This window comes from Melopsittacus undulatus, chromosome 19 (assembly GCF_012275295.1).
Source record: "Melopsittacus undulatus isolate bMelUnd1 chromosome 19, bMelUnd1.mat.Z, whole genome shotgun sequence".
Lineage (NCBI taxonomy): Eukaryota > Metazoa > Chordata > Aves > Psittaciformes > Psittaculidae > Melopsittacus > Melopsittacus undulatus.
This window is the reverse complement of record NC_047545.1, coordinates 4,701,704-4,728,108: the sequence shown is the minus strand read 5'-3', so window position 1 is coordinate 4,728,108 and position 26,405 is coordinate 4,701,704. Positions and strand designations below refer to the sequence as shown.

The window sequence follows — 26,405 nt, the reverse complement described above, 5'->3', positions numbered from 1 at the left end:
TTTAGCACCGGTACTGGTCTGGAAGGGGACGCCGGAGAGCCTGAGCAGCCTGCCTACGAGTTAATTGCCTTTCTGCTTAATTAGCTGTGGGGTTGATAAGGAGAAAGTGCTGGAAAAGCTCTCCTGGTTCAATGTGTCACCCTGCTCCCAGGGTTCCCTCCTGAAGCAGATGCTGTGTGCACACAGACATGGAGCAATTGGAGCCCAGGGGGAACTATAAAACATAGGAGAAATAATTTCTACATAAAAGATGTTTTTAATAAGTGATGGTTATTGGAGAGAGCTTTCCATGGGGGTAACAACCACTGACCCGGGTGGGAGGGCTGCAGGATCTCAGAGCTGCAATCACCACCAAGCTGGGGTGGTGTCGACACAAGATGCCACAGGGGAGTGTGACCAAAGGGACAGCATGGCACCTTCCACTGGAGCAGCTGCTCCAAGCCCCTGTGTCCAACCTGGCCTTGAGCACTGCCAGGGATGGGGCAGCCACAGCTTCTCTGGGCACCCTGTGCCAGTGCCTCAGCACCCTCACAGGGAACAGCTTCTGCCTAAGAGCTCAGCTCAGTCTCCCCTCGGGCAGGTTCAAGCCATTCCCCTTGGCCTGTCCCTACATCCCTTGTCCCAAGCCCCTCTCCAGGTTTCCTGCAGCCCCTTTAGGCACTGGAGCTGCTCTCAGGTCTCCCCTTCAGGAGCCTTCTCTTGTCCAGGCTGCCCCAGCCCAGCTCTCTCAGCCTGGCTCCTTTGGGATCTGCTCCAGCCCTCGCAGCAGCTCCATGGCCTCACTCCAACAGCTCCAGGTCCCTCTTGTGCTGCTGCCCCAGAGCTGGATGAAGCCTGCAGGGGGATCTGCAGAGCACAGCAGAGGGGCAGGATCGCCCCATTGACCTGCTGCTCACGCAGCCCCGCACACGGCGGGGACCTGGGCTGGGTCATTGGGGTTCGTCCTCGAGGCTGCACCGGTACCACAACGGGCCCCAAACGCGAAGGATACCGGACATCCGCGTTCCCGGTGAAAACGGTGCGCGGCCCCTTTAAGCCAACCGGAACGAGAGGGGCGGAGCGAGCGGGGGAGGCGTGTCCACTGCGCCTGCGCCGTGGGAGGACTTCCCGGGGGGGGGCGGGAGGGGTGGTAAGAGCGCGCACGCGCGGGGCGGTGGGGTTCAGAGGCGGTGCGCGCCTCCCGCGCCCCTCCCACCGCTCCGCGGCGTCACGTGACTCGGCGGCGGCTCCCGGCGCGGTTGGACGCTGGAGGCCAAGATGGCGGCGGAGCTGGTGGAGGCGAAAGTGAGTGAGTGAGGAGAGCCCCGAGCCCCGGCGGCACCGGGCAGGGCACGGCCGGGCCTGGAGGGGCACCGGGGGGGCACCGGGGACGGGAGGCACGGCTGCGGCCTCGGCCCTGCACCGGCACTGAGAGCGGAGGGGGCGGCGCCCTGGGACCGCACCCCCCCCACCACATTTACCTCAGGGGCTGCCGCGCCCCAGCCGTGGGGTCCGGTAGCGGCTCCCGGTGGAGCCCGGCTCCGGTCCGGTTCGGTGCAGAGCCGCACGCCGCTCGGCTCGGTCCTGGGCCGGGCCTCGGGGTTCCCTGCGGGTAATTCCCAGTGATTAATGGGCGCAGGTGGCTTCCCCCCGCCGGGCTCCGGCCCCCGCTCCCCTCGCTGTCTCCCCCGGGCCAGGCGTGCCCTGTGCTCCGCGGCCTGCCCCGGGCTCCCTGCGGCCGGTTCGGGGGCGGGGTGCGGAGCTGTCCAGCCGGGCCCCGCGGGTGGAGCGCTCGGGAGCTGTTGCGGCGGCCTCGAGGGGGATGGCGGTGGGGCCTGCAGTGCCCTAGGCCGAGGTAGAGCGCTGCGTGGTGGGGGCGGCCCCTGAGGCCCCTTTGGCCATGGGGTAAAGGGAGGCGTCTTCACAGCAGACGGGGCTGAAGTTGTGTTGTGCTTCCTCGTGTCCTGTGCATCCCCCCAGGCCTTGTGGGATAACCTCTCTCTGTCGTGTGTTTTTCCTTTTCCCTCGGAGCCAGGACTTGTCCGTGTCCTATTGGTGCCACAGAGACCTGGTTGGTGGCAATGGAGTGGGCTTCACCCCACAGCCTGGTAGGGAAGGTGGTGCTGAGGGTGCTTGCAGAGCAATAGCAGCAGGTAGAAAGTGTTCCACATCTGTAGGATGAGCCCATCACTGAGGATGTGGTCAGATGCCTATGGGAATAGGATTTGGAGAAGCTTGTTTTAGAAGCCATTGCCTTCTCCCTGTTCTCAGGCCAGTCTCAGTGTGGTGAACTGTGCCCAGTGCTGCAGAGAAGGGAATGTGCTTCCAGGGTGTTATGGTTGTCCCCATACTGGGTGTTTAATGGGCTCTGTGCCATTCACATGCAAGGATTCCTGGGGGAAGGCATCGGCTTTAGCATTAAGGATCTCAGTAGTTAGTGGGATGTCTCTTACTCATGCTGTCATGCAGGTCCAAGCTTTAGTGGCAGTTTGTGTTGGAAGTCCCTTTGGTTACTGCTTAAATCTGGGCATCCTTCAAAATTGAAACTGCGGAATCATGGAACTCCACTTTATGTACCAACATTCCCAAGTGCCCAGTGGAATAGGAGCATGAGTGTGGGGATACCTGCCTGCTGTGCTTCTGGTGCTGCCTTAGTGGATTTACCTTTGCAAATGCATGGTTTAGCCTCCAAGTGCCTCAGAGAGGACTACACGCTCTCCATTTTGTAGCTGAAGAAAGCAGAGACACAGAAACTAGGTTTCTCCCAAGATCACTCAGGTGGGATGTGGCGAAGCAGTAGGATGATCCAGATCTCCTGAATCCTGACTCTGTCGTTTCAAAATCCTTTCTTTCCTCTTTAAAGTTGTCTGAGAGGGGGAAAAAACCCAAAAAACCTCTCATCAAAGGTATTTTGGGACCCGTCATGACTGCCAAAGATTTTAACTACAGGCAGTGACGTTTTCATAGCATCTTTTGGGCTTCCAGATTAAATGACAGATTTCATGAGAAAGGAGAAAATAAAATGGCATTTTCCTTGTAGTCTAATTCCCACACATGTGAAAGAAGCGGCTGTTCAGTGTTGTTGGAGTCAGTAGTAGCTTTCTTAAGTTAAAATTTAACCCCCCAAAACCCCATCAGAGCCTTTTGTTCCTATTGTAGTCCAGAAAATTACAAAGCTCCTATTAATTTCCACAGAAATCTGATTTTTATACATGCTTTTTAACTTTCATCCCCATACAGGATTGGAGCATAGTTTGGATCTCCTTCTGCTTTGGTTTTAGTTTTTTACTACAAGACAGTTGGGGTTTCTTCTTGGATTCCCATCCTTCCCACAAACCAGGGAGGATATTGAGTGAATCCACATGGATACCTATCAAATATATTTTTAGGGCAGCTTGTGTTTTCAAAAGCATGTACTTGATAAGCTTGTCTTGTGCATTTGTAAAGCTGCTTTGGCATGAGAGAGAACTGAAGCATCAGCATGAGTGGGCTCTAGCACAAATAATTCCTACTTCTTACCCTGATGGAAAATTCCCTGATAGTCACCTGTGACCCTGCACCTGGGTTTCCACAGGAGCAACAGAGTAAAGTTTTGGAGACAGAGGTTGTTTTTTATTGCTTATCAAAGCACTGCAATCGATTCATCTCAGTGCACCAGCGGAGGCAGCTGGCTGTGGCCATGGGGGAGTGCTTGGCAAAGCACCCAAATAGGGTTTGGAGGCATTGTTCTCATGGGAACACGCTGCTCTCTTTAATAGTCTTCTAATAGCTTTCCATGCTCTAAAATATGTGATTTTTTATTTGTTTTCCCAAAGATCCTGTAGGAATGATTCTGAAGGGGTTTTGCCCATACAGGTGACATACAGGTGCACTGAAACAGGACAAAAGGCCTGCAGCTCCAGCTCACTTAAATGTCATCTGCTGTCCACTTCACATTCATTTTCTTCCTTTGCCTTCCATTAACATCAGTTTAGATGCAGTTTTTAATGTAGCTCTCACCTGCAGGTGCCTGGGAAGTCTGGATGCTTGGAGCTTCCATGCCCAAGGAGTTAAAATGCTGTTTCAATGTGTGGGGACTGGTCTTTGAGGTGTTTTCCTTTGTGCTCACTCTTGCTTCCAGTTGATCCACCTTGAGGATTTATCTGTAGCATTTATCACAAATGATTTTTGAGTAGTTGGTTGACTGTTGTGGCATCTCTCTGATTCTTGCTGGTATTTCAGTTGATGGGCTTCTCTACATTCACTTTGCTCGCAGTACCTAAGAAACAGGATGATACTCGTGTGAATAAGAGCTGGTATAAACAGAAGGCTTAGTGCCTTGTGAGGGAGTTTTGTAGTATTTTGGCTTCAAGTTGTAGTATGTAATGAGAACTGACACTCTGCATTCTTATAACTGTAAGGATGTTTTTACTTATTTTTCTCTCCTAGAACATGGTGATGAGTTTCCGAGTCTCAGATCTTCAGATGTTGCTGGGTTTCGTTGGCAGGAGTAAAAGTGGACTTAAACATGAACTAGTCACCAGAGCATTGCAATTGGTGCAATTTGACTGCAGCCCTGAGGTTTTCAAGAAAATTAAGGAGCTCTATGAGACTCGCTATAGCAAGAGGAGCTCTGAAGCTGCTCAGCCCCAGCCCCAGCAGCACCGCTCCACCGAGGCACTCTCCATACACACCAACTATGACCGCGGAAGCACCATTCCCCGGACTACTATCCCCACCACTAACATTGACTATCCTGCTCTCTATGGGAAATACCTTAATGGACTGGGGAGGTTGCCACCCAAAGTTGCAAAGCCTGAAGTTCGCCTGGTGAAACTTCCCTTCTACACGACCCTGGATGAGCTGTTGAAGCCAACAGAATTACGTGAGTTTTCAACACGCTGCTGCATTTACACTGGGCTCGGTCTGGGAGAGAAAAGGGATTCTGGATTAAGTGTCAGAAAGGAGACAGTGTTCTCAAGGATCTGTGGCAAGAGAGAGGCTGATTAAGGGGGCGGTGGGTGCCCTTCTCTCCCTGTGTTCCCCCCTTAGAGAAGAATATTTCTGTCTGGTTTTTCCCCCCCTTGCCTTAGAACAGGTCTGTGGTTGCTTTGAGATATAATTTGCAATCCTGTCTTGTTTGGCTGTATCTTTCCCAGCCTTTGTTGCAAATGCTGCTGTGTTGCATGGTGTGGTCTTTCCCTGTGAATGAGAATGTGTATTCCATCTCTGTAACGGGACAGTGGATTGTTGAAGACCATCACACCTGTGCTGAGCCAGTCTGCTGGCACATGCTACACTCCTGCTGTTTTCTAGTGCTTAAAATACCTGACCTAAAGCCTCCTATGGATGAAAGAGGGTGGCACACACAGAAAAGGGTATTTCTGACTCATTTTGTGCTTGCTGTAGCTATTTGTGTCTGATGCTATGTATTTTGAGCTAGGAAAACTGGAAGAAGTGCTTTTTTACCCACCCTGGGGCCAGGAGACTGATTTTTCATCATTTTAGTTCTGAGAAACAAAGGGGATTGTCACCAGTGTTCCACAGAATGTTCTTGTAGCAAATACAGTGTATGTGAAGGAGAAGCATCATTGTTGGTTGCATCTCAGCATCTCACAAAGCTGATGTGGTGATATCAGGCTTCACTTCTAAATGAAGCTGGCACTTGGGAAGCTACTCTGTCTGCTGAAAAAAAAAGGTTTGATGTGCATATGGGTTGGGGGGGGAAAAGATAGATGAAGATGTGATTGTGCAGGTACAAAAGAAGGACCAAGTCATCAGACTTAGATAGTTTTCATCTCCGTTCATCAGACTATGTGTAGTTTTCATCTTCGTTTGGTAGCTTTAAATATGTTAATGCTATGACTGATAAAACAGTTGAGGGGTGATTGCTAGAATAGTTTAAATGCTCTTTGGGGAAGGAGTTAGGTTAGCCTTAAACATGGGGTGGTATTTGTTAGTCAGAAACACAAATGTAGTGTTTGAAGGGCAAACAAATTCTCAAGAGGTAGAACCATCCAGAGGCAGGAGGAGAGCCTGGATGTACTTACTGTGATTAACAGATTTTGTTAAACATTGACATTAAATCTTCTGCATTGGGTCAGAAGCAAGGTCTCATTATATTGAGTAGCTGACACCTCCCTCGGGTCAGCTTGTTCCCTGCAGCACATCTGACTGATTTTTCCCTTCTGATGAGAGTGGTTTCTGTGTAACGACAGGGGATTGCTGGTGAGAACTGGGCATGAGCAGAGCTTCAGTCTTTGTCCCAGTCAGTGTTCAGAACCTAACAGCATCTTCCAGACACTTGTTTAATTTTTCCCTGCCTGGTAACCTGCAATCCCTTCTGCCAGAGCCAATGGTATAAAGAAGCTACCTGTAACAGCCAGCTGCTGGAATAACTTCTACCTGAGGAGTTATGCTTGTGTGGGGCTCTGCTTAGTGTGGAAGGGTGATACAACAAACTGCTCTGAGGAAAATGAAGCATTTTTCCATATGGAAGCTGCAGCAGTTCATGCTTCATTGCTCCCGTTTCCTGTTCTGTGTCTGGACCAAGCTTAAGCTCTTGTCAACCTAAGAAACTCGCAATGTGGAACTATCTGAAAGAGATTTAAGATTCCAGATCCACATGGAGACACCCAGCTACTGTTGTAGTACCCTAGGCCACAGAAAGAGCTATTTTAAGCAGATAACCATGGTGGGAGTAGGGGAAGCTTAATTTGTATGTTCCAGGCTTCAGTTAGAAGCATTTTTCGTAAGGACAAAGCTCTCTTGCCTCTCCAAGGTGATTGCCTTGAGAAGAAAGGTGAGGTGGGCGATGCCTGATTTGGCCTGTAGGCAGAGAGGTTCCCTGAAGAACTATCAAATTACTACTAGACTTGTAGACAACAGTGGCTTCAGCTAAAAGCAGATAAATTAGGTCCCTTGCAAGCCAGCTAATACCTCATATTTGGTAACTGCAGACACAGTTTCAGTCAGTGGAAGCATTGAGTTTACCATCTGAGTTATCTACATGAAACAGCTTCTGCTGCAGCTTTCTGGTCAGGTTTGAGGGCTCTGACATGAAAGAATTTGTTCTAATTTACTGAAATCGCTGAAATTCTCTCGAATGGGTAAGGCTTAAAATGAAGATTGATCAGATACCTTCTTATAGGGAATGAATCCTCACATCCCTCCTGCACTGTATGTTAAGTAGCTGACAAGGGGAGTGTTTGTGTGAGCTCCCTGGTGTCTGAGCACCTTGCTGATAAGTGTACGTGTGCTCTGGCACCTTTTTGGGCTGAAGCAGTGTTTTTGACAGTCACAGCGTGCTGTGAGGGCTTCTGAAAGGGGTTTTTGTTCTGCACATGAGCTGCGACAGCCCGTGTTCACTGTAGATACTGAGGCTTCTGCTCTCCTGGAGGCATGCCAGAGAAGACCTTTGGGTGCAGCTGCAGGAGCTCAAGGCCATGTCTGCAGGGTCCTGCTGCTGTCTCTGTACACAGCCTTGTTTGGGTTTCTCCCTCTGATAATACCTGTGGTGGTGCTGCTCTTCTCTCATGTCTAAGTGCTAAAACTGCTGCTTCAGCTCTGCATCCCTCCTCCTCTGAAGCTGGACTTCAGCTGCTATAAACAGGGCTACTGATTCTGTGGCAAAGGCAACTGCCTTCCCCTGCTGCAGGGGCAAACACCACTGCCACGAGGGAGCTCCAGCAAATCTCAGCCAAAGCACATGCTCGTGCTGATGATCATGGTATGTGTTAAATGAGTCCTTACCCTGCTTACAAACATCGAAGATGCTTTACAGTCAACTTACAGAATCCCAGCCTGGTTTGGATTGGAAGGGACCTTAAAGCTCCTCCAGCTCCTGTGGGAGGGACCCCTTCCACTGGAGCAGCTGCTCCAAGCCCCTGTGTCCAACCTGGCCTTGAGCACTGCCAGGGATGGGGCAGCCACAGCTTCTCTGGGCACCCTGTGCCAGCACCTCAGCACCCTCACAGGGAACGGCTTCTGCCTAAGAGCTCAGCTCAGTCTCCCCTCTGGCAGCTTAAAGCCATTCCCACTTGCCCTGTCACCAAGTAGCTGCTGACAACACTAGAAGTCCAGTGGAAGATGTCCCTGTCTGTGTCCAGGGGCTGGAACTGGATGAGCTTTAAGGTCCTTTCTAACCCAAACCAGTCTGGGATTCTGTTTGATGCATCATAATAGTGACCAAATTGCCTGATTTGCAGTTCAGGAATGGGCTAGTTTTGATGCTGGACAACTTTGCTGGAGAGGTGACAGTGAATGTATTGGATACCTCATAGGCTTTGGCTTCCATCAGCATCCCCCTCTGTTACCTGTTGGTGCTGTGCTCAGAAGCCAGGCGCTGTTTCTGTTTTCATAAAGGAAGAGTGAGCTGATAGAGATGCAAAATAAAACACGAACAGCTTCACAGTTTTTCTAATCAGGTTTGCTTTGTCTTTGTGTAGCTGAACAGAGAAGAGCGTGTCCATGGGCAGTTATTTAAGCAACAACATTAAAATGAGAGTCCTTGTGAAATGCTTTACTCCTCACTGCTGTTTTGGTCAAGAAGACCTTCTAATGGGAACTGGAATTAAATTAAAAGTCCATAACAATACCTTACTTTTTGTTCTGAAAGCTCTTTTGTCAGTTTAAAGCTGAATTACCAAGGGGAGGTGTCTGTAGTCAGTGAATGATTTTTGTCACTGTGTCCTTTGAGATCTTAGAGCTGCTGAGGTTTTATCCTTCCTTCATCTCATCTTACTCACACCTAGTGAAGTGCATTTCCATACTTTGCAAATTTTGGTATATTGGCCTTGAATAAACTCACAGTTGAGGTGATGCAAAGAAAAAACAGCCAATTCTTGTTAAAAAGATAAAAAAAGCTGTTTTATCACTTCCCATTGGTTGTGTTTATCTTGTGACTTTCACCAGCTCAGGGCCTGACTTCAGCTGGAAACATGCTCCAAGAATGTAACTAAATGTGTCTAAATTGAATACAAGGAACTAAGTGGAAGTTACAGTTTTGCACATCCCAAGCTTCCTTGTAACCATGTTAAATGCATTTGATCTTCAAATCATTAATGGCTGAAAGGCTACAGTTAATACTGGGCTCTCAGAGGAGCATGTCCAAAAGCAACTGCTTAACACTCTACTGCAAACACACCCTGAAAGCTGTGTTTAAGTCATGTTTTTTTTTCTCTTACAGCTGCTTTTTGATGGTTTTTTTTGTAATACTAAGCTGATCTTGTTATTTTTGTTGCTGTTTCCTTTCTTTTCCAGAATCTGTCTGGTGAGTTCATGTTTTCATGTCATGCATAGGTCTCTTTTGCTGCTTTGAGCTCTAGTGAAGCCACTCATAGTTTGTGCTCATGCATTATTTGAGGGGAGGAAAAACAAAGAAAAAGCAGCTCCAGATCCACTGTGTATTAGTGTGCAAACTAGTAAAACAGGCAAGGAATGAATGAGCAAAGCTGTAATCAGTGGTGGAGTTACCAAAACGCACAGTGATCAGTGTTCAGCTCTATGGGAGAAAACAAGACTTGGGAATAAGCACAGCTCAGAACATCAGTATGCTTCACAGTGTGGGAAGAGCTGGATGTTATCAGTTTGATGTACAGTCTCTTTTTTTCTTCTCCAGTTCCACAGAATAATGAGAAGCTTCAGGAAAGTCCATGTATTTTTGCATTAACACCGAGACAAGTGGAGTTGATCAGAAATTCCAGGTACTTCTCATTGAGTATTAACAGTGCAGGGAAACATTGCTGTGTGATTCCACAGTGTTCCCTCTGTGGAAGCTTTTGTTCAGTGCAAGGAAACACAGTTTGTTTGAGGACATGAGCAGACAGGCCACTTCTCATGTAAAGCAAATAGCTCTGGGGGAGGTGGGAGGTCCAATTTCAGCCATCTAGGTCCTGACGTTTCACTTCTGCTCCTCTAATCTTGCCTTTGAATAGTACATTTGGGCAGGAAAAGTGCTATGAAATGGTCGGTGACCCAGGTTGTCTGCTGAGCTTGTGTTGTGAGTATTTGCACATTTTTCTTTGCATCAAATGTTCAAAAGCTACCCATGTAACACTGCCCCTGAAAGAAAGCTTCCTTGTTGTAAAGGCTGCTATAGTAACTGTGTAAGAGAACATCTTGCACTGGTTAGGATTTACCCTGACCTCTGTCACGATACAACTTCTGATTCAAACAATGAAGCACCCCAGAGATGTCAGTCCAGGCAGTGAGGCTTCCTCTTTCCCTGACCTGTCCCCTGGCCCTTGCTGTGGGGAGAGGACAATGACACAGAAGAGGTCCTCAAAACTAAGCAGAAAACCCTTAGGTATTTTTCTTCACAGTAATATCACACTGTTATGGAGTGGGTGAACTGTGATGTTTCTTGACTATTCAGTGCTTGATTACTGTTCTGAATCAATCAACAGAGGCAATGCAGGTGAAGCTGTTTGAAGACTTGACAGAAGGGAAATGATAAACCACAGAAGTCTTTAAGGGTGATAAAAGACTACACCCTTTAGTTATAGCTGATTCTTGGTGCTCTTTTCTCCATATATTCAGATTTGTGGGAAAACTTAGAGCCAGTGACACAAATATTTCACAGAGGGACTTTCAGTGAGTCTTTGCTTGTCTCAAATGACCACTCAGCATCATCTTCCCCAGCTTGTGGGTGGTATCCACATGTGTGCCCCCCAGCTCAAGACTCATTTGGGGGTCTTACGCTTTGTGTCCTAGCAGAAATGAGTGTATGGTTTCACCTGTGTACAAAGACCTGATAAAATAGCTCTTGTTCTGGGGTCTTTTGCTTTCCTGGTAGCAGCTGAAATCCTGTTATGATCAACACCACTGAATTCAGTGATATTGAGGTTGTTCTGCTTGTGCCACTGGTTCCTTTGTTTGCATGAGCAGCTTTAGCTGAATAATTGAACAAAGAGAGTCTTGAAAGAACACTCAGGTAGTCCTGACCTTAAATCCTAGCTGTGTAAATGCTTTCCAAATCACCAAAATGATGCCAGGCAAATTGATGGGTTTCACCCAAAGCCATTCCAGGTTTGAAACCCCAGAAATGAGCTGCAGGATTGTGCATTAGGAGGGAAAAAAAATCATTACAGAAACACTGATATTTGCAGGGGAATTGTACTATTTAAATGAAATTCTGTAAAGTAGTAATTCCTTAAAGGCCTATAAAAAACTCACAACAGCCTAAAACTCTTGAGTCTGTCAGAAGTGACAGCTGAATTTGGTTGTTCTGCTTTTTTTGTGGGTGTTGTTTTATTTTGGGGGCTTTGGGGGGTTTTGGCTCTTTATATAATGAATCTGAAGTTTCTGTTCTCTAATTTACTAGGGAGCTGCAACCTGGTGTGAAATCGGTTCAGGTTGTCCTAAGGTATGTCTGAGCATGGGGCTGATTTAACAGAAGATGCAGACCAAGGGGAGGGAATGCACTGCCTAAAGACAGGAACTTTCTGTGTGGCTTTAGTAGCTACAAAGATAACTTAAGCTGCTTGTTCACATGCCTAACACAAGCTTCTTAAACTCTCCTTTCTAACCTCTTTCTACATGTACTGCTTGAGTCAGTGCTGTGGTAGAAACCAGCAGTGTCTAGGTGTTTGCTACCCAGCTACGAAGCCTGCATCTACTCTGGGAGAGCCAAGTGGAACTGGCTTTGCTTTGGCCAGAGGAGGGAGCATGGGTTGGTGTGGTGATGTGCAGAGGGCTTTGAACACGCAAACAGTGTGGGGATATTGAGAAACGTGTTGTTTCTTTCCAGAATCTGTTACACAGACACCAGTTCTCCTCAGGAGGATCAGTACCCCCCAAACATCGCCGTGAAGGTGAACCACAGCTACTGCTCAGTGCCGGTAAGTCAGCTCAGCTGGGAGCTGTGACAGCGCAACTGTGGAAGAACTTGTGCCATTTAGAAGGAAATTGCTTTACTCATGAATGCAGACAAGAAGCCAGAGTATAAAAGTGCACTGCTTAGTTTAAAGCTAATTTTCTCATGAATTAGATGTGGTGTTAATAAACTGTTCTCGCAAAAAGACTCGGTCCTTCTTACTTTGTGCTTGGTGTGATTGTTCAGTTCCTTTCTACCCCCTTCCTTGAAAAGTGTTGCTGAGTAGAATTTAGTGATGCTGGTGAATAGATGGATCCATATAGAAGCATCTTAAGTAAAAAAAATAAATGTGTGTGTCTATGTATATATTTAATCTTTCTGCCTTAGGGCTACTATCCATCAAACAAGCCTGGAGTGGAGCCTAAAAGGCCCTGTCGTCCTATCAACCTCACCCATCTCATGTACTTGTCTGCAGCCACCAACCGCATCACGGTTACCTGGGGGAATTACGGGAAGGTACGTGTGGAAGGAGGTGGCACAGAGCTTCCAAGTGCAGGAGGGCAGTATCACTCACTCTCTCTCTCCCTGTCTTGTTAGAGCTATTCTGTGGGGCTGTACTTGGTGCGGCAGATGACCTCGGCAGAGCTGCTGCAGAGGTTGAAAACCATCGGGATCAAACACCCAGAGCTCTGCAAAGCCCTTGGTGAGTATGACTGCTCTGCGGTGGCATGGGGCTCAGCTGGCTGCCTGTCACACTGCAGCACTCCTGGCAGCCAGGAAACCTGCTAGAAACCTGCTTGGGAACAGCTGCCAAGTTTCCTACAGTTTCTTTCCTCCAGTTGTCTAAAACACTTTTGAGTTGAGCAGCTTGCTAAGCTGTATGTCAGTCACATGAAATCACCCCAGATCTGTGTGTGAGCACAGTGCTCCTGCAGCTCATGGCTCTGCCGAAGCTCTGAATCACTGGAGCTGGGTTTAGAATTTGTCCTCGGGTCGTATTGTGGTGAGTGTTGCTGAAAGCCTGTGTTGTGACAGGCCTGAAGGCAGCTTTACGCTCAGTAACAAGTGTGTTTCCCTGGTCCTGCTGCATTAGGTAGCTAACAGCTTTGGCTGGACTGTGGGGCAGAGACAAGTTGCATTTGCTGACCAGATAGAAACATCTTGTTTCAGTTCCTTTGGCCTGTTACTGCTTGGCAGTTGTTTGGACATCTGAAACTGGCAAGAGCAAGTAGCTGTAAACTTTGCTTTTATAGCTCAGGTCTGTTCTGCAAATGATTGTGTCTGATGTTCCTTGTAATAGCCCGCAGTACTCACTGAAGCTGCCCTCTGACTTCGGTTGTATCCTGGGGCTGACTCATCTGCTGCATATGCTTCCATTGACTTTAGTATATAGGAAACATTGTCTGGCAGCAGCGATATTAAATCCATGGCTGTGGATCCCAAAGCAGTCTTAAGCCAGCTTGGTTCTGCTTAGGAAGTCCTAGAAAATCCCATTTCTCCTTCCTGTGTATGACAGTAATTGATGCACAGAGAATGCTCTCACAAAGAGCTTGACAAAAAGTGAAGCTTGGATGAAAAGTCCCCTAAGGTGAAGAAAACCCCACCAAATCTTGTAGTCTCATGGGACTCACGTCTGAGAAGTTACTCTCTAATTAGGGCTGCGTGTAGCAGAGCTGCATGTAGCCTCATTGTCTGGAGACATCTTGTTATGATCTGAAAAGGTCAAAAGAAATGGTTGACTTGCTCCAAAGAAAACTAGTGATGGAAGTGTCAGAGGCCCTCTCAGAAGCAGTGGCAGCAGCAGCTGCTCTTGAGGAGTTGTGCAGCAGTTTAAAGCTAATTCTGGGTGTTCATTCCTCACTGTGATGTGGGACCTGCACGTCTGCTGCTCTTCTTGATTTGCCTGCAGCTCCTCTGGGTTTTCCTTTCAGGATGCAGCAGCGGGGGCAGGATTCACTCTACCTCCTTTCCTAACATCTGATTCTTTCCAAACCTAGGCTGGCTCAGTGCTTGTGACTGGTTTTGAGTGGCTGCCTTGCTCTTTGAGCTCTCTGTTCTGGTACCTTTGGGTCTGTTTGTGGTTCCTGCTGGAATAAATGAGCTGGCCAGTGTGTAAATTGAGGAGTTGCAGCCTGGTAGTGCTAAGAGGAGGCTTGTTGTTTGATGGGGAAATGATGGGATGTGGTTTCCTGTCAAGACTTAACAATTTACAGAGGGGAAATTTAGATTAGATATTAGGAAGAAATTCTTCACTGTGAGACCCCTGCACAGGGTGCCCAGAGAAGCTGTGGCTGCCCCATCCCTGGCAGTGCTCAAGGCCAGGTTGGAAACAGGGGCTTGGAGCAGCTGCTCCAGTGGAAGGGGTCCCTGCCCATGGCAGGGGTTGGAGCTGGAGGAGCTTTAAGGTCCCTTCCAACACAAACCAGGCTGGGATTCTATGATTTGGTTGTATCCACATTTGCTCACTTTTGGGGGGGCTTTCTCTGAATTCCAAGGGGATGGGGCAGGAAGTTAACCCCATCCTACTGCCACTGATCTCTAGAAGGGAATAAAATCCATTGTGCTAATGCTAATGCACAGATAAGCCTAAAGTGACATCCTTCTTGCCATGTGCTAGAGCTCTGTGTACTCTTTCCCTCCATGTGGGAAGTCCAGGTATGTGGGTGTCTTAGTTCCTTCCAAAGGGGAACAAAGTTAACTCACAGTTGGCTGCCTTGGTATAATACTAATGCAAAACAAGGTGCTCTGCAGCATGCTTCCCCCTGCTTACCCAGGCTGGAGTTTGTAAGTAAGAGGTAGGAAGGTTGCTAAGAGGGTCTCATCATGCTCAAGGTTTTCACCTAGCTAAGCAGTGTCTGTGCTGAGCTCTGCAGGTTGCACAAGCCTGGTCCATCCCCTGTGTCTCTTTTCTCTGAGGTTGTAATCCATGGAGAAAAAGCCTCCTGCACAGCAGAGGGCTGTTGGTGGGCTGCTCAACCTGTGCTATGTGTTGTTTCCAAGGGCTTTAAGTTTGCATCTGTTAAATTCTGTGCCCTCTACTCTTCCTGCAGTAAAAGAGAAGCTACGCTTGGACCCAGACAGTGAAATTGCCACTACGGGTGTTCGTGTCTCGCTTATCTGCCCGGTGAGTCTTTGTAATATATTTAGTCTGGTTTTGTCAAGGAAACCCTTCTCTGTTGCCAGACCAGCTTTGCAAACTACTGAACCCTTTGTGCTTGATACTGAGAACTGTCTGGTGATGGCTTGGGTGGGTTTCATTGCTGATCTCCTGCTCTTTGCTCCAACAGCTGGTGAAGATGCGGCTGTCGGTGCCGTGCCGGGCAGAGACCTGTGCACATCTGCAGTGCTTTGATGCAGTCTTCTACCTACAGATGAATGAGAAAAAACCCACGTGGATGTGCCCTGTGTGTGACAAACCAGCACCCTATGACCAGCTAATAATTGATGGGTGAGTACACTCACTTCTCTAACCTCACCCTCTTTCTTTTCTCCACTGGGTGCAGCACCATGTCTTTTGGTCTGTGCAGCAGATTGAAGTTCACCTCAAAACAGAGTTGGAGGCTTATTGTGCTGGCTTATAATACTCTGCCTTAATTGTCTCAGTGTGTTAGAGCTCTTTGTAATTTTTGGATTACATTACGTTGGGAATTAAGTATTTACTGCCTCACTCTTCATCAGGCTGATGAACCCTCACAACCAGCCATCTTGGTTCACAGGTACTGAGATGCATGGAATAAACCACTTTAAAAGCACCCAATGATTTTTGATAGGAAACATTTTCCTGTTCTCTTGTTGGTGTGAGGTGCTTATCAGCTCACCAGCAATTCTTGGCATGCTGTATATTTGCTTGGGGCATCTTCTCTGGCAGCTATTAAACAGAACATCCTGCCCTGGAGATGGAGGTACAAATGCAGGATTTGGGAAGGTTTTTGTACATTCTGTTCCAGTACAATTTCTGTGGACATTGGGGATATTTTAGTGCCAGGGATGGGAAGGATGCCTCAGTAGAAACTAATTCTGTGGTTTGTATACCTGTAGGGCAAAAAAAGCAGGAGGCTCAGATACACTGGAGGGACAGAATTGAAATGCTTTGGATATCTTGTCCCCAGTGGAGGCTTCGTGGATCCGCCCTGGCTCCCTGGGTGTCCCTCTGGAGCCACCCAGTGGCTGAGCCTGTGCAGCAGGACCTTGGGGTGTTCAAGGGGACCCGGGAGCTCCCTGCTGGGGTCACCATCCCACACACTGATGCACTGGTCAGGCAGGTGAGGTACACTGGGAGGGACCAGGCTTTTGGTACAAGACTCCCTGAGTGAAGGGCAGAGAATGCAATTTTGCCCCAGCCACGCTTTTGGGCCCACTGCATCCCTGTGGTTGGCAGCAGCACAGAATCCCCCCCAGCATCCCCATTCTCGATGCTCCCGTGAGGTAGTCTGTCTGTCTGCATGAGGGATCTTCTCTTTCTACTGTCTCATTTTGAACATAGTTGGAGTAGTGCTGTAAAAGCACAGGTAGGAATTGAAGCAAATCTTTTCCAGACAGCATATGGGAAGGGTGAGGTGGGAGATGCATGTCCTAAGCCTTCCCAAGCGTTCTCTGGACTTGAACTGGGGAAAGGTGGCTTTGGACTTGGCACTCAACTGATAATCTGATTTGCTGTCTGTATGGGAATGCTGCCTCCCATATCTCTGCACTAGATTTAGTTTGCTCTGTCTCTTTACCAGAGAGAAGAGCAGAGGGCTCACCATAAGCTTGCAGAGCTGGAATGCTACAGTTCAGCACTGCAGGAATGCTTTGGACATGGTGCTCCTGTGTCTGAATGAGGTTTGATACTAGAAAAGCTTAAAAATGCAGCTGTGTGCCAAGAGGATTACTCTAAAAACCAGGAGATTTCCCTCTCCTTGGTGCAGACCTGGCGGATGGAGTCCTAGATACAGACTGCAGAGCGAGCTGAGCTGGCAACAGGGGCCACCTGAGGCAAGCCAGAAAGCTGGCAAGGATGCTTGTCAGCTCCAGAAATATGGGTTCTCTAGAGAATAGCACAATAAATTGCCTGGCTTTTGTCCAAGAGTAAAGGAAGGAACAAGGAGTGAATTAATGCCAACAGAAATCTCCACCCACCCCCCAGAAGAAGCTGCTTTGCCTCAGAACTCAGCGAGCCTGGTTTCCAGGCTGGGACCACTGACATCCACAGTGCTGCAGCCAAGCAGAGAGCAGCCCTGAGGACTGGTGGAGCAAGATGCATGGTTCTTGTCTTCTGGAAAATGATCTCCACCCTCCTGGCTTGGATGATTGGCCTCTGATCCAGGTTCCCTCAAAAGCAGGAAGAGTTTAGAGGAGTTGTTCAGGTGCACCCAGCTCCCTTGGCACACAGGAGCAGATGAGTCTCCACCTGGGTGGCATATTCCCAGGGCCAGGCTGGTATTCTGAGCATTGCTGTGTTTGTAGGTACTGATCTGATGCAGGACTTGTGGCTTTTTAGACTGTGTGAAGCAGCTTAGGCATAGATAACCTGTTTGCTTTGTCCTCTGGCCAACACCGACAGGAAAATCCAGTTCCTTTGAGGTCTCTCACAAGGCTGCTGAGACTGAAGGGGAAGGTGTGAGGGGCTGGATTGTGGAACCTCTACAGGTCAGCAATGGACGTGTGCCTCCTGGCTGAGGAGGAGGTTGTCACTGGTGAAGGTTCAGTGGATTTCTTTGTGCTCAAGGCTGGACTTCGGTGTAGTTCTGTTGGATGAAGGACCTCCCTTGAAAGTAACCAGAGGGAACCTGGCAGACTCAGCTGGAGGGCTGGTAGTCAAAAAAGGGGCACAGGCTCCAGAGGAGGTGAGTGGTTGGTGGAGTCTAAGCTCCTCTGGGCCTTGCCAGCTTGTTTGGAATTGCAGCCTTGGTGGTTGCTCAGCTGGGTGATGACAGGACCATCTGTGGAAACATGTTTCCTACTTGAGCTGGGAGAAAGCAGCAACTTTCTCCCACCACTGTGCTGCAAATAGTTCTGTGGAGCTTGTAAGATTTCTGCTACTTGTTCTCCTTCATACCAAAGGGAAATGCTCAAGCCCAGGAGTGCATGAGGCCTCGGAGAGCAGTGGTTCCAATTGCAGGTCCAAAGAAACATCCCAGGCAAGGGGTGGGACAGGTCAGAATGAAGCAAGGACCCGGTTTTGAAGGCACAGTGAGTGGAGGATCACTCATTCTGATCAGTGTCTTTGTCACTGAGGTGTTTTCAGTGGGGGACATGCATCAGCCCTCACCCAGTTCTAGATGGGGCATCAAGAAGCCTGGAATCTTCTAGAAAACTGAGTGAAGAGGCAAAACTATCTTCAAATGGCATGTAATGAAGCTGTTAGTTCCTCGGTCAGGTTCATTGTCAGAAAGGACTGGGGTGGTTTATGGGAATAGATCAAGCCTTTGACTCAAGGCCTTCTGCTAACACCACATTTCTGTTCAATTTAGGGCTGCTGATGGTGAAGATCCAGTTTAAGACCCATCACTAAATGCATTCTGATTACCTCAAGCTTACTAGATGGCATCTTTTCTCTTGTGCAGGCTCCTCTCAAAGATCCTGACAGAATGTGAAGATGCGGATGAAATCGAGTACCTGGTGGATGGCTCCTGGTGTCCCATCAGAGCTGAGAAGGAGCGGAGCTGCAGCCCTCAGTGTCCCATATTAGTTCTAGGTGAGCATCTCTAGGGGTAAACACTTGAGATTACTGTAGGAAACATGTACTGCAGAACTGGAGCTCCCCAGCTGGGTTGGGAATAGCCACCTGAGAGGGTGGTCAAACCTTGAATAGGCTTCTTGAAAGGAGGTTGATCCTCAAGGCTCTCCATGTTTGACGCATTCAGATGATGCCTTTAATAACATGATTTAGCTTTTCGTCAGGCAGTTGAACTGGGTGATGGTTGTAGCCCCCAGCTGACAGAGTCACTGCATGGCTGTGGGAGATGGAGAGTGTGGGAGCAGACCCTCAGCTGACGTGAGGTGTCTCAATGTGCCCTCTCCTTCCCCTCTTCAGGTTCCTCTGATGTGAACGGGCTGCTGCCCACTCCCAACACTAATGGTGAGAATGGGAAGGCCACTGCAGACGTTGTGGATTTAACACTGGACAGCTCCTCATCGGAGGAAGAGGAGGAGGAAGATGAGGAAGAGGATGATGACGATGAAGGACCCCAACCAAAACGACGCTGCTCTTATGAGAAAGGTTTAGTTTCTGCCTGCTGACTGCGGAAGCAGCTCTGAATCTCAGAATGGACAGACTTGAATACTCTGGTGCTTATTAAACTGGAGGAGGGGGGATAACGTCCTTTCCCATCTCATCTCCCTTCCTCTCTCATCTCCTTTGACCTGCCTATTCCAAATTAATCATTAAAACAAGAGAAAAAGAAAACAAAAAGCAAACGACAACAACAACAAAAAACCCAACAAAGAAAACAAAACAAAAGACAAAAAGAAAACAAAAAACAAACCATTGAGCTGCTGCTTGGTTGGAAGAAATGACCCCACTCAAAGCCTGATCCTGAACTGGAGTCGGAAGCAAGGAAAGTGTCTTCAGCCAGGCAGTCGGGATGCACAGCTCCACCTGCACGTCGCCAGGACACCCAACTCCGTGCATCTCCAAAGCTGTGTGCATTTTAATGTCTTGTTAAATAACCATTCCTTAATTAATCTAATGGGGTTTGCTGGACGTGTTGAGTCCGGGGTGGGGAGGGAGGGGGGAGCCAGGGCGGGGGGAGCGAGGGAGGTTTGTATAACCCAGGAGGCTTAGAAGGGATTTTTAGGGGTTGGGGATGGGGGGCATGGGGTGAAAGGGGAGAGACATACAATTGGAATCGCACTGTTCTAGATAGGAGCTCCAGCAGCTCTGCACCTCATGTAAAGAGACACGGTTTGAACCCTTTTAAGCTAATCCGAAGGTAATCGTAGAAATTGTGCGTAGTGCATCACTTTAGTTGAGCAGAAGCCATGGGGAGGGGTGGGGAGGGGCTCGAACCACAAATCTGTTGTATTTTTGAAGTGCAATAACTTGGTGTTTTTGAAGACTTAAAAAGGGCTGCACATTCCCTTTGCGTTGAGGCGGCTTCGTTTCTGGAGGTGGTGGCAGTGACCTGCAGGACAGCCGGACGCCTGGCCCATGAGGAGCAGCAGGGCAGGGGGGCGAGGGCCTTCGACAAAGGTGCCAGGTGGGGGAATCTCAGTTTCTAGCCAACTACCTCGGTAAACTCCAATTCAGGTTTCTTTCAGTCACGACCCAGTGCACGGCCCAGCACCGGCGCTGCTGGCGGCACTCCTGGCGCAGGGGGGTGAGGACAGAGCCGAGGGACGATGCGTGGAGCCCTGCGACCACGTGTTAACAGCCTCTGGACTTCCCACTTCTCTGTTCAAGACTTTGGTTCCAGACCCAAAGCTACTGCTATGCTCTTGGTGGCAAAACTTGTTCCTTTTGAGTTTGCAAACGGGGAACCTTTTTGACTTATCTTAGGGAATTGTTTGTCATTCACTTGACGCTTCTGAACTCTCTTTTGCTTTGGACCTCGTTGGCTTTTCTCAGCTGTAGAGGCAGGAACAAAGGGTGGGAGCAGGTTGTTCTGTGGCCATGCCCAGTGCATCATCCACTTGTGCTGTATGGAGACCTCTGGCTGAGAGGTGGCATGAGGGAGCTGCTGTTCCCGGCTGCCATCACGGTCCCAACCCTCCTGCCTCCCCTTGGGCACCAAACCCATCCCTGCACCTAGGGGAAAGCAAAGCACAGCCAATGTCACCTCACCAGAAAAGCCACCGAGGTCCACCCAGAGCCATGTGGATCCCTTGTGGTGATGCCCAAAAGTACAGAATTGATTCAAATCAACAAAAACTTGAAGGCAAAAGGGGGTTTGGGGGTGTTGAACCCCCCAAGGTCCCCTCAGCATCCTATGGGCGCATCGTGGCGGGGGGCAGCCGCACCACGAGCCCCCCCCAGCGATGCTCTCGCTTGTTCAATGTGGACTTCCCTTTTCCTTCTCTTTTCCTTCTGTTTGTGTCTGGAGCAATACGTTGTCAGGGCTCAGCGGGGTGGGCAGGGGGTGAGAGCAAGCGTGGGTAGGGCTCAAAGCGTTGGGGTTCGCTGTCTGAAGGTCGGTGGCTCAGTCCCTGGCTACACGGTAGCTTTAGAGTCCACTTTTTGTCCCTAATATTTGTGTTCTAATTTAATTGCTTCTTACATTTTCCAGGCCAAGCCACTGTTTGGAAACATCATGGTTGTGTTACTGCTTTTTGTGTTTGAGTTGGCCAGCTCTTCCTGTACATATGTTTGTTTGCTTATATCCCCTTTCTTTCTTTTTTGTTGGTGTTTTTTTTGGTTCTTTTTTTTTGTAAAGAGAAAAAAAAAGAAAAAAAAAAGAAAAAAAAGAAAAAATACAAAAAGAAAATTATTTTTCTTTCCCTCAGTACACATTCTTCAAAGTTCAAATTATAGTGTTTGTTAAATAAAAAGAAAGATTTACATTTAACACGGTGTTGCCTTTGGCTCAATGGGCTTTCTCCTCGCCCCACAACCAGCTCCATGGGGGGTTTATGGATGCAGCATCGGTGCCACTTTGAATTCCTCCACCTCCATTGGCTTAATCATTTTATTGATGAGGCTTAAAGGTCCAAATCCCGCTAAAGCCACAGCTTTGCCAGATAAACACCCGCTTTGGAGGCAGCCCGTTTGTGAAAACACAATTAGCCAAGGCTCTAATCTGCACTAATTACCGCCTGGGCCCGCAGCGCTGCCACTGGGACCATGGGGGACGCGGGGCCCGGGCACCAGCGCCCGCCCGGGGCATCCTTCACCATTGAGTACCTGCTGTCAGCGCAGGGGGATGTGGGGCTCAGCCCTCAGCCCCCCGGCCGCAGCCCCACGGCACCATCCCGGCCCCCGGCAGAGCCCGGGGACAAACCGGCGCAGTCCTACATCGCCCTCATCTCCACTGCCATCCTCTCCTCGCCCGAGAAGAAGCTGCTGCTCTCTGACATCTACCAGTGGATCATGGACCATTACCCCTACTTCAAGAACAAGGTGAGTGGCGGCCGGACCCGTTTTCCTGGGGTTTGATAAGGTTTTGATAATGGTTTTGATGGTTCAAGATGGGCAAACGGGGGGACTGAACCCACAGCGCTGGGGAAGGGATGGGTTCCACTCACCCCATCTCCAATGATGCTCGATGCAGCATCCATGCATCTTGGGATGAGTCCTGCGCGCGGCTTGGGCGCTGTTCACTCTGGTGCCTACTGATGCACATGGGGTGCTGGTGCCGGTGCCGGTGGCAATGCCGGTGCTGGTGCCGGTGTCTGACGGCCCCTCTCGGCCCAGGAGAAGAGCTGGCGCAACAGCGTCCGCCACAACCTGTCCCTCAACGAGTGCTTCGTCAAGGCCGGACGCAGCGACAACGGCAAAGGCCATTTCTGGGCCATCCATCCGGCCAACCTGGAGGACTTCGCCAAAGGGGACTACCAGCGCCGGCGCGCGCGGCGCCGCGTCCGCAGGTCAGCCGGCCCATGGGGGCCTATGGGGGGTGTTGTGGGGGCTCTGGGCTGACCCTAGCGCTCTGCTTCCCCTTCACAGGGTGAACGTCGGCTTCTACCACCCCTATGCCCTCTACGGCTGCTGCTGCCCCTGGTGCCCCCCGGCACCCCCCGTGCCCCCCATGGCCCTGCCGCCTGCCCCCCAACGCACCCGCTGGGCATGGGGGCGGCTTCCTGCCCCCTGGGGTCCCCTCCTGCCCCGGGCCCCCTTTCTGTAGCCCCCACCCTGCTTGGGGCTCCAGGGCAGCCCTGATGGGACCCCCCCCGAACTGGGGCAGGATCAGCTCAGGGATGCTCTGGACATCACCCCCAACAAATGGAGTCACCCATGGAGGGGTCCCTGCCACCCCCCTCCCCTTCCCGGCCAGCATAGGCACATATGGGGCTTAGACCCACCAGGCCCCTGCCCTAATTATCTCCTCGCTAATTGTCCCTGACGCCCCTAATGAGCCTCGCGTCTCCCAGGTGTTAAGTGGTATTAGGGCGTCTCGCTGGGGAAGGCGACTTGGCCACTAAATCCCAGGAGATAAAACCCCAAAGCCCTTCGTGCTCCGAGAAATAGGAAGCTTATGACACAAGGTAATCCCTAATGTGGATGGGCCCGGGGGGGTGCAATGAAGGGTCTGGGGTGATGGGGCTCACTTAGGGATAGGGGGGGTTGGATCTTGGGGTCCCCTCTGCCTGCCTCAGTTTCCCCACTTGCAGCTGGTCCCAACACCCATGGCATGGGGAGGGTGTGTGTGTGTGGGGTGAACACCCCAAACCCCATCCCTGAAGGCTCCTTAACCCACTGCCATCTGGGTGTTTGCCCTGGTCCTAATCTGTGCCCAATCTGTGCCCCCCCAGCAACTTAATGGGGGGAGATGGGGGGGGGAACCCCCATCCTTCACCACCCCTTTACAGTGTGGGGGGGGTTGTTCCCATTGGGGACACTGAGGCACATCACCAGGAGTGACCCCCCCCATACCCGACCCCAAATCGGGCTTAAACCCCCCAAAAACGAGAAATACCCCCCCAAGAAGCCTCTCCCCCCCCCCCCCCAGACACCACCACAACCACTCGCTCGGCTGTTTTTAATATATAGTTTATTTTCTTTTCTGTTTTTAAAGCCCCCCCCGCCAAAAAAAAGTGCAATTTTTATTATTTTACTTTTTATCTTTTTTTTGTGTTTTTTTCCTTTTTTTTTTTCCTCCTCTCCCACACTTTATAAAGAGCTATCAAAGTTACAATCTATGGAATGTCTTTTCTGTGCTTGTTTGAATATAGATTTCATTCTCCGTCTCTCTCCTCACGCCTCCTGAACCGCCCCCCCCGTCCCCAAAATAGACCACAAAAGTAGTTTTTACACATAAAAACCGCTGCAACCTCGCGAGTGCTTTCGATAGAGAATCTCTTTGAATAATTATATTTATATATAGAAAGACGCAGAGAAATAAAAACCCAAAAAAACAGAAAAAGGGGGGAAAAGAAGAAATCAAGAAGTGGCCCCAAGCTCGAGCATCCTCGTTTGGGCTCACACATCCCGTCCCCCCCCATGCCCCAGGAGCCCTTCCAGCTCTCGCTCTCTGTGTGTATATATATATATATCTATATATATATAATCACTATAAAACACAACGTTTGCTACACTTTGCCCCCCCCTTCAAAACGGTTCCTCTTTATTAAATAAACCTTTATAATCGAAAATATAAATAAATCCGAGCTCCGATAGAACTTTATTTGCTTTTAAATACCCAAATCTGGTGGGTTTTGTGGTTTGGGGGACACACACACAACCACACAACCACACACGCACGCACTGAGTGGTGGGTGCTGAATGGGGACTGAAGGGGGGATCAGCCCTTTACCCTGCAGAAACAGCCTCCCCCCCCCAATCACAGCCCAGTTTGGGGGGGGGGACACCCTCTTTCTCCCCCCCTTCAGCCCCATTTTGGGGGTTACAAGCCCGCAATGGGGCTCAATGCAGCATCTTTACACTGGGGGTGGAAAGGGATGCCCCCCCCAAGCCTCCCCATTGCCACCAATACACCCCAAACCCCTCACTCGGGGGGGGGATGGACATGACCCCCCGCCCCCCAACCTTACAGTGGGGCAAGGGGAGGTTTCAGAGGGGTTTTTATCTCTTTTGTACCAAAAAGCTTCATTTTCCCTCTGTTTTCCCTCATTAATGGGACCTGGGGTGGGGGGGAAGGGGGGGGGGTCAGCCAGGGCTTGGGAATTCCTAATGCATTTTGGTTTATTCCTGGTTTTTCCCGGCCTGGCCCTAACTCAGCAGGATCTTTGGCAACACTTTTATCACACCCTGAATTGCAGAAATCAACCCAAACTCAACTGAAATCAACCCAAACGAGACCACGACGATGACGGAGGGTGATGGGACGGGACAAACCTGTGGGGTTTGGGGGGGGTTTGCCTGTTTTCAGTATTATAGTGCAAACTGAAGCTGTGCTCAAGTGCTGGGGGGGGGGCATGGGGCTGTTCCAGGACTGGGGACATTCCTGCTATGGGAACAGTGAGAATAAATAAACCTCTCCTCCTTTTTTTGGACCATTTCTCTGGTTTTTCCCCTTTTTTTCTTCCCTATTTCCCCCCCTCATTTCTTCCAATTCCCGATTTTTCTCCCTGATTTTCAGCCCACTTTATTTATCCCATCCCCTTTACTATTCCCCTTTAATGTTTTTATATTCCCCTTATTTCTTCCCCCCCAATTTCTGTTTTCCCCCTTCTTTTATTCCTTTCTTAACCCTGGACAAGAGAAGGCTCCTGAAGGGGAGACCTGAGAGCAGCTCCAGTGCCTGAAGGGGCTGCAGGGAACCTGGAGAGGGGCTTGGGACAAGGGATGTAGGGACAGGCCAAGGGGAATGGCTTGAACCTGCCCGAGGGGAGACTGAGCTGAGCTCTTAGGCAGAAGCTGTGTTGGACACAGGGGCTTGGAGCAGCTGCTCCAGTGGAAGGGGTCCCTGTCCATGTCTTTAAGGCCCCTTCCAACCTAAACCATTGAGTTTAGGATTTCTCTTTTATTCCCCTTATTTCCCCCATCTTATTCAATTTCCCCCCCTTCTCTTTTCTCTCTCCCATTCCCACCCTCACCCAAGCTTTGCCAGCCCCATGGAGCCGCAGGTTTATCCCTCAAATACCCCAAACCCCATAAACTTCCAGGGCTCCTTTTAGGATCGGGAATAAGGGGGGGTGGGAAACAGCAGCGAGGAGCTGGGGGGGGGGGCAATGAAAAATCAACTCAACACAAACTAAAGCAGAGATACCACAACAAGGACGAGAGAGAACCTCAAGTCAGTGTCTATTTACAATGCCACGCTGGGATGTCTCTTTGCATATGCCAGACTTAGCCAGTGCTACGCAGAGGAGCCCATGGGGGGAGAGGGGGGGTTTACCTGGGCCTCTTCCCAATGGATTTGATGCCCGGATCTGCATTTGGAGGGGGATGCAAAGCCCCTCGGGTACCAACCCCCCTGTCCGGAGCGGGTCTGGCCTAGCACTGGCTATGAAACAGCGAAGGAAGAAAACAGAATAAACGTCAAATGAGCAGAAAGGGGAGAAAAATGAACAACATAGAGCAAAACCCGGTATTCCCACCCGGAATGGGAGCTTCCGGGGGATGCTGTGGGAATGAGCCCCGGTCCTCCCATCCCACCACTGGGGCTCCATCACTGGAAGTTGGGATTCTGCCGATGGGGTTTTTTTGTTGGTTTTTCTCTTTCTTTGTTAAATATATATATATATATATATACACATTAATTTTTTTTCTTACAAAAATAAATTTAGGCTTTTTTTTTAATAATTTTTTCCCGTAGAAGTTGTTTTTTTTGTGTTTTTTTTTTTTGTTTTTTTTTCACTTGTAAACATCTTTTTGCTTTTGCTTCTTAAATTAAGATAAAGTGAGCTCAAAGTACCCGTTCCATCGCAAAGTGCTAAGACTTCTTTGTATGTATGGTTTGCGTTTTTTCTGCTTTATTGTGGTTTTTAGCATGGTTTTTGTTTTTAATTCTTTTTAAATTCCTTTTTATTGCTTTTTTTGTGTGTGTTTTGTTTTTATTTCTGCATTAAATAAAACATCCGTCTCTCCCCCAGC

General features: G+C 49.4%; 2 protein-coding genes across 2 annotated transcripts; both read left to right on the top strand.

The window, feature by feature from the left end:
* The first annotated feature begins 1,161 nt into the window (after positions 1-1,161).
* Positions 1,162-19,461, top strand: PIAS4 (protein inhibitor of activated STAT 4). Its single transcript, XM_034070947.1, has 11 exons — positions 1,162-1,284; positions 4,408-4,843; positions 9,578-9,662; positions 11,282-11,323; positions 11,708-11,798; positions 12,161-12,289; positions 12,371-12,476; positions 14,824-14,897; positions 15,061-15,221; positions 18,319-18,449; positions 18,789-19,461. Exons 1-11 carry the CDS (start codon positions 1,258-1,260, stop codon positions 18,992-18,994), a joined length of 1,488 nt encoding a protein of 495 aa, XP_033926838.1. The 5' UTR covers positions 1,162-1,257; the 3' UTR covers positions 18,995-19,461.
* Positions 19,462-19,577: 116 nt separating this feature from the next.
* LOC115947595 (forkhead box protein L2-like) lies at positions 19,578-22,911 on the top strand. The gene is made up of 3 exons (XM_034070629.1): positions 19,578-21,809; positions 22,104-22,276; positions 22,356-22,911. The coding sequence occupies exons 1-3, from the start codon at positions 21,534-21,536 to the stop codon at positions 22,531-22,533; spliced, it is 627 nt and encodes a 208-aa protein (XP_033926520.1). The 5' UTR covers positions 19,578-21,533; the 3' UTR covers positions 22,534-22,911.
* Positions 22,912-26,405: the final 3,494 nt, after the last annotated feature.

Bases quoted from the DNA above. Each gene is read 5' to 3' on its own strand.
- LOC115947595 (XM_034070629.1), top strand. From the start codon at position 21,534: ATGGGGGACGCGGGGCCCGGGCACCAGCGCCCGCCCGGGGCATCCTTC. The intron at 21,810-22,103 runs GTGAGTGGCGGC...CTCTCGGCCCAG, and splicing joins ACCCCTACTTCAAGAACAAG to GAGAAGAGCTGGCGCAACAG. The intron at 22,277-22,355 runs GTCAGCCGGCCC...TCCCCTTCACAG, and splicing joins GCGCGGCGCCGCGTCCGCAG to GGTGAACGTCGGCTTCTACC.
- PIAS4 (XM_034070947.1), top strand. From the start codon at position 1,258: ATGGCGGCGGAGCTGGTGGAGGCGAAA. The intron at 4,844-9,577 runs GTGAGTTTTCAA...TTTCTTCTCCAG, and splicing joins GTTGAAGCCAACAGAATTAC to TTCCACAGAATAATGAGAAG. The intron at 11,324-11,707 runs GTATGTCTGAGC...GTTTCTTTCCAG, and splicing joins TCGGTTCAGGTTGTCCTAAG to AATCTGTTACACAGACACCA.